The sequence below is a fragment of the Silurus aristotelis genome, assembly GCF_946808225.1.
Source record: "Silurus aristotelis genome assembly, chromosome: 18".
Classification (NCBI taxonomy): Eukaryota; Metazoa; Chordata; class Actinopteri; order Siluriformes; family Siluridae; genus Silurus; species Silurus aristotelis.
The window spans coordinates 15,594,743-15,601,888 of NC_139591.1; the positions used below are offsets into that span (position 1 = coordinate 15,594,743).

At 40.7% G+C, this 7,146-nt stretch overlaps 1 protein-coding gene across 1 annotated transcript; it reads left to right on the forward strand.

Annotated features, from left to right (window-relative positions):
* The first annotated feature begins 258 nt into the window (after window positions 1-258).
* On the forward strand, window positions 259-6,626 carry gdnfa (glial cell derived neurotrophic factor a). The gene is made up of 3 exons (XM_083567498.1): window positions 259-837; window positions 2,043-2,264; window positions 5,505-6,626. The coding sequence occupies exons 2-3, from the start codon at window positions 2,069-2,071 to the stop codon at window positions 6,041-6,043; spliced, it is 735 nt and encodes a 244-aa protein (XP_083423624.1). The 5' UTR covers window positions 259-837; window positions 2,043-2,068; the 3' UTR covers window positions 6,044-6,626.
* The last annotated feature ends 520 nt before the right edge of the window (window positions 6,627-7,146 follow it).

Consider the following 7,146-nt stretch of genomic DNA (forward strand, 5'->3'; position numbering starts at 1 on the left):
TAGGTGCAAAGGTATATTAAAAGCGCCAAACGGTTCCAGTCGCGATACACAGAAAAGTACAGTTTGGTGCCTTGGTTTTGGTTTCGGGCTGCATCTTTTGGGGGCAGGGGGGCTGCAGTGCTCAGTGATACTGGTAGTGCAAAAAGCTGTATCGTATCGATTAACGAAAAGTAAATATCGCGCTTCTCTGCACTCCCCTCGTATGATTCGAGGCGAGAGGGCGGACTCAAAGTAACGTCAGAGCCATTTATCTATTTAAAGCGCGTGCGCTCGGTGGCACGGCTTCACGCGTAAAGGCGCATCTGCGTTGAGAGAAGCGAATGGAGTTGATGAGCAGCGGCACGAGCGCGACCGCGACGGGACACACTCGGGCTGTGCGTCTCGAGTCGCTTTGAGGAACTGTACTTGATTTTGTGCCCCTGGGGGCAGGATGCCCGTTTCGCTCCTCCGACGCCAAGATGTGCGGCGCTTAGTAGTAAACAGCGGACTGATCCGACGCCAGCGCGGAGAACCCTGATGTCTTCATTTGGCTTTTGGCACTCGGTGATGGTGGATTTCTCTCAAATTACCGGCACGGAGCTCATCAGCATCCGGTTATCGCGTGCCCACTCCGTGCGCACACACCAGACTTCTCTGTAAGAGACAGAAAGACATATAGAAAACAAACCCCGGACTTACTGGATACTGTGGATACATGGATGAGGAACGGCGTTATGTTGGGGGAAACCCCTCACGGACACACTCTCTCTAAAGCATTTTTGGATCTTTCAATGTCACCCGAACCATCTGGAACTGCGTTTATATGTGAACTGCAGGTCTGCATGGACCCAATTTAAGGTGAATCCGAACTGCTATAGATATATATAAAAAAAAAATCATATATGCAAAAGTAAATACTTGTATATATGGATCCAGTTTTGGAGCTTGTATATGTGCACGGAAAGTCAAATCGCCAGTGTTGTGCGTTACGCATTACGCGTGTGTTGCATGTAGTGAGTGCAAAAGTTGTGCGCTGTTATTTGCGTTCGTGGCACCACCGCTGCATGCTTCTCTACATTTCAAAACATCTCAGTCCCTGCAGAGACTTTTGGGTCATAACCTCACAGGCAGCCCTGGGGTTTTGCTCTGCTATCTCATTCAGTCATATTCGAATTTTACCTAAGCAGAATTATTAGTATAATTTTATCAAACGTTAAAATAAATAAATAAATAAATAAATATATATATATATATATATATATATATATATATATATATATATATATATATATATATATATATATATAAATAAATTATGTTTTTATTTATTTATTTTTAATAACAAACTTGCTTCCAACACAACCAAACCTAATACTAAAAATATATCTATTTACTAACTTCTTTATCTCCTAGTTCCCATGCACCTTCAAAACCAATCACAACACACAGATTTCTGGAGTATATCATTCTTCTAAAAAGCATTTATTTAAATTAACTGTTTATTATTTTTGCTATTTAACGCCATAAGAAGTGTGATTCTACTGAAGGCAGGAATTGTAAATAGGGAACAGAAGTTGCTCTGCCACATAACATTTTCTCCTCAGCATGTATTGATTTAAAAAAATCTGTTTAACATTAAGTGGAATTGTGTAGAAACAGTACTGCGTTTTTCTGAGAAGTTATAAATAATGCATCTGGAATGAAGATGACTTGAAATCCATAACAATTTTTTAAGAATGCTTGGGTTTTGGGCCATTAGCTCACTTTTAATTTGATTTAGCATGAATATTCTGGAGCATGCTTGAAGCAATGTTTTTTTATAAAAAAAAAAAGAAAATTAGGCAGGACAGAAGAGAAAACTTTGAAATGATACATCACAAATATTGTTTTTATTGTTCCCCGCCACAGAGCACACATGTCACACATCAGCGTACTCGATATTTAAAGGATTGAAAGTCAGAAGAGCAACAGAAAGAATTCCTCACTGCGTGATTTGATCATATGTATTCGTGCGAGTGAGCAACTTATTAACCTCTAGAACTATTTCAACTGTTTCGTTGCAGCTCCTTCCATAGGAACTGAGTCTAAAATGAAGTTATGGGATGTTCTAGCTACGTGTTTGTTGCTCCTGAGCTCCGTATCCGCTCGCCCTCTCTTCAACAAGCTGCAGCCTTCCAAGAGAGCTCCTCAAGCCGAGCGCCACAGTGAGCTGCTCGTCCTGGACCCAGTCATAAACTTCCATCTCGAAACAGCCACTCCGAAACAAGCCTCCATGGAAGAACAGTGTAAGTCTGCCTCTAGAAGAACTGTGATTTCATGATCAAAACACACTGAAACATGCTTAATATGATGATTATGTACTATTATATCAGCTGGACTGATAAACAAGGGAAAAATCCCACAGATCACAGACTGATATCTTATTTCAGCAGTGAAATGAATTATTTGCCATTTTCCCAAGCAAATTTTATATCAAGCAATTCTTTTTTTGTGCCTTCGAAGATCAAGCAAAATGATCCTACAAAAACACAACTGGCAACAAACTGCTGTCCAACTGCGGTTGCAGGAAAACTAGAGCTCGTAAACCACTATGGTTAGCAACTATTTAGCAGAAGCCACTTAGAAAAGACTCCTCTTAGTAGAGGTATGTAATCATAATTTTCGGCATTTTGTACACAATGGTCAGAGATGGTTTAATTAGTATTTGACATTTCAAAACACAATGAATTTTTGAAAACAACAGGAGAGGTCAGGAGACACAGCAACGGCCAAAAATACATTCCTTCTTTAAATAGTTTGTCCTCATTAGTGTTCTGTTCAGTAAATGAGAATGTGTTTACCTCAAAATATCCTTGTCCATTACCACAATACTGTTGAGAATCCATATAAATGTGTGACCATGGGAAAGGTTTTGCAGATGATGGATGCTTTAGCTCTGCAGCTCACTCTTACATTCAATGTGTTTATGTCCATTTTAACAGCTGTGTGGGTGGCATCTCCATTTGTTTAACTAAAGATGGCACTGGTTTGTCTTTACACAGTAGTAAACCTGCAAATTTCCTAGATAAGGTATGGAATGCTACATAAGACATGTCTTGCTAAACAGTCCACCTCTTTAGAACAGTATCTTTTAATGTTTTTTCAACATTGAAATGCCATTATAAATGTCTGGTTATCCTGTTTGTTTTTTTACAGTACACCAATATGTTAAAACTAAAACTCTTGCTAAAGTAGGCTAACTAAATCATTTGAGTGGTTTGAAGCACGTTACAGCGCCTCAGTATTAGTGTGCAACTCTAGAACGTCAGTTGTAAACAGTTGGCTTCTGCATGCCCCTGTGCATCGTAGCCCTGTCATTCTGGTCAAAGAAACACAGTCCTTTTGGTCAAAGGGCAATGTGTATAGAAACAAACAGTGTTCATGATCACACCTGATACGATTGTACGGAGCCAGTCAGCCAGGTATTAACACAGACTGTAGAAGACATCTGGCTACAGGATATGCAGGTGATTGTTAATGAAATTTGCACAGTGACACCTGTCTGTGACCAAAGTCACCCTGCTCACTAAAAGCAAGAATGGTTAATGCTAGCACATTAGGAAATACAAATCTTATCACACCCATCACAAAGCATTTTTCCATCATAAAGCTTTACTCAAATACCTTGACATACATGGCTCTTATGAAATGCTTAATCAATTGACCTAGACTTGGGTCTAGTAAACTCTTCCTTACATTGTCCTACCTGGCTCCAGTGAAACCTTCCTTACTTGGATCTAGTAAATGCTTCTTTGTTTAGACTTACTAAGATTGAGCAAACTCTTCTTTACCGTGAATTTCTTGTTTCTAGCAAACTCTTCCTTACCTTGACCTTCCTGTCCCCAGTCAACCCTTCCTTACCTTGATCTTCTTGTCCCTAGCAAACTCTTCCTTAAATGGACCTTCCTGTCCCCAGTCAAACCTTTCTTTCCTTGACCTTCTTGTCCCTAGTAAACCCATCCTTACCTTGACCCTCCTGTCCCACTAAACCTTTCCTTGACCTTATTGTCCCCAGTAAACACATCCCTACCTTGACCTTCCTGTCCCCAGTAAATCTTTCCTTACCTTGACCTTCCTGTCCCCAGTAAATCCTTCCTTACCTTGACCTTCCTGTCCCCAATAAACCCTTCCTTACCTTGACCTTCCTGTCCCCAGTAAACCCTTCCTTACCTTGACCCTCCTGTCCCCAATAAACCCTTCCTTACCTTGACCTCCTTTTCCCCAGTAAACCCTTCCTTAAATTGACTATACTGTCCCCAGTAAACCCTTCCTTACCTTGACCTTCCTGTCCCCAGTAAATCTTTCCTTACCTTGACCTTCCTGTCCCCAGTAAATCTTTTCTTAACTTGACCCTCCTGTCCCCAGTAAACCGTTCCTTACCTTGACCTTCCTGTCCCCAATAAACCCTTCCTTACCTTGACCTTCCTGTCCCCAATAAACCCTTCCTTACCTTGACCTTCCTGTCCCCAATAAACCCTTCCTTACCTTGACCTTCTTTCCCCCAGTAAATCCTTCCTTACCTTGACCTTCCGGTCCCCAGTAAACCCTTCCTTACCTTGACTTTCCGGTCCCCAGTAAACCCTTCTTTACCTTGACCTTCCTGTCCACAGTAAACCCTTCCTTACCCTGACCTTCTTGTCCCCAGTAAACCCTTCCTTACCTTGACCTTCCTGTGTCAATTTTTTTTTTACCTATCTAGCTCCAGAGAAACCTTCCATATCTAAACTTATCCGGAGGAAGTAAATGCTTCCTTATCTAGATCTACCTGTCCCCAACAAACCCTTCCTTACCTTGGCTTACCTGGATCTAGTATACGCTCTACCTACCTTGAGTTACCCCACTACAGTAAACCCTTTTCCAACATCCTGTGTATCTTGACCAACCTGGGACAAGTGAAACCTTTAGTCCCCTGACTTCTCTGTCTCCAGTAAACTCTTACATACCCTGACTTTCTTGTTTCTGATAAACCCTTTCTTACCTTGTCTTATCTGACTCAGGGTGGGACATAATGGAATTTTAAGAGCTGTCCCTTTGTTTTGATTTCTTTACGTGTTCAATTATAACAAAATTAACTTCAAAAAATACCTATTATAGTTTCAGGAGACCTTTTCCAGATGCCATAATGCAGTCTGTTTGGAAGACATGTGAGGGCAGGAACTTCACGGAGTTCCTTCGATAATGAAATCATTGTGTATTACATGTAGATCAAAGGATGCTACATTTTTCTCCTTTCTGTTCAAGTGCAGGACAGTACATATGTTTCGAGTTTGTGGTTAAACAGATGTATTCTGCTGTACCTCAATGTCATATGCCGAAAGCATCTCTCATATAGCTGACGGGAAAAAACATAGAAAAGACAATCAGGAAAATGATGCACTGCTCAACACATTATTCCTTAAACAAACTATGTACTAGTGTAGACACAAAAAAGGAAAACATTAATGGGCATGACTTATAATGACTTCTTCTGTTTTATCTGTTTAAAGATGACATCAATGGACTGCACCCAGACCAGTTTGATGATGTAATGGACTTCATTGCAGCAACCATTGGCAGATTACGGCGGTCTCCTGAGATAGACTCTAAAGCCAGGGGGAAAGAAAAAGTGAAGCAAAGAGGAGCAGCAAACACAGAGAGAGGAGAAAGAGGACGAGGAGAAAAGAAAAGAGGTCGAGGACGAGGTGGAAGCAAAGGGGGTAAAGGGAATCGGGATGAACTTATCAAAGGTCAAGGGCGGGGGTGCCTCCTTAAAGAGATACACCTGAACGTGACTGACCTGGGGTTAGGTTACAGGACCAAAGAGGAATTGATATTTAGGTACTGCAGTGGTCCCTGTTACGATTCAGAGACCAACTATGACAAGATCCTGAACAACCTCACCCAAAATAAGAAGCTGGACAAGGAGTCACCTTCTCAGACCTGCTGTCGACCCATAGCGTTCGACGATGACCTCTCGTTCTTGGATGACAGTTTGGAGTACCACACTCTTAAGAAGCATTCCGCCAAGAAGTGTGCCTGTGTCTGATTTGTATGCTCGGGCAAGTGAAAAGACACTTGGACAAAATACAGAAGTCTATCTCCACACACTCCAACGGGTCGAAGTCAGTGCAGAGACAAATGCTGCTTCTTGGAGGAGAATCGCAGGTTTTGAGTGTGTCATTGTTTATTCTGCGTGGAGGTGCGTTAAAATAGAAGGAGTGAGACTTAATGTCAAAACAAACTTAAGGAAAAGTACTTCAGCGACAGGAGCAACGCCTCAGTATTCACTGTTACAGAACCGCATCACAGTATTCCAAGCAGGGATTGAAATGTAAATGCTTGAAATAGCAACAATAACATACTCCATCAGCAAATCACAGACGAATCGCAACTCGACAGTCTGGGTATACACAAACTATAAAATAAGCTGTTTGGAAGCGCTAGAGATGGGTGCACTGAGATTGGTGCCTGCATGAAGAGAGGCTATGGACAGCACAGAAGTGATATGAAGTGCTTCTGAAGAAATAGCTGAATTTGCCTATGCGGACAAGGCAGAGCATCTATCATCTCACAACCCAGACTCAACCAGCAGCAGCCAGAACAGACCAGTCACAAAAATGTTTATTATTCAGAAAGTTTTATATATATATATATATATATATATATATATATATATATATATATATATAGTCTATATGGAAAATGTATTTATTGAAATTTAATTAACTTATTGTTATTTATTGCAATCCATTGTATTAGAGTGTTTTTCTTATTTATTTGTAAAGCTTTTTTCCCCCTCTTCACCTTGGATGGTGCCAAAGTGGAGCATGTGTTTTTAAGAAAAGCAGACGATGTGATAATCTAGGCTCATGGTTTATCTGGGCTGGGAAATAATCACTTACTAATTTTGGGACATTAATGTCTCTACCTACAAAAAAAAGTTTTATGGTCCAACCTCAAAAAAATACCTTAAAAGGCCAGTGGACCAATTATGCTTTGAAATAAAAACACCCATCACCACAGAAAAGACAGACACAACTAACACCTCGCTATATCTGGCACTATTAAAAAAAAAAGTCTAAATTAGAAGAAGAAAAAAAAAAAATTCATGGGTCTGTGGTAGACCAGAATTGTGTTTACTCAATCAGG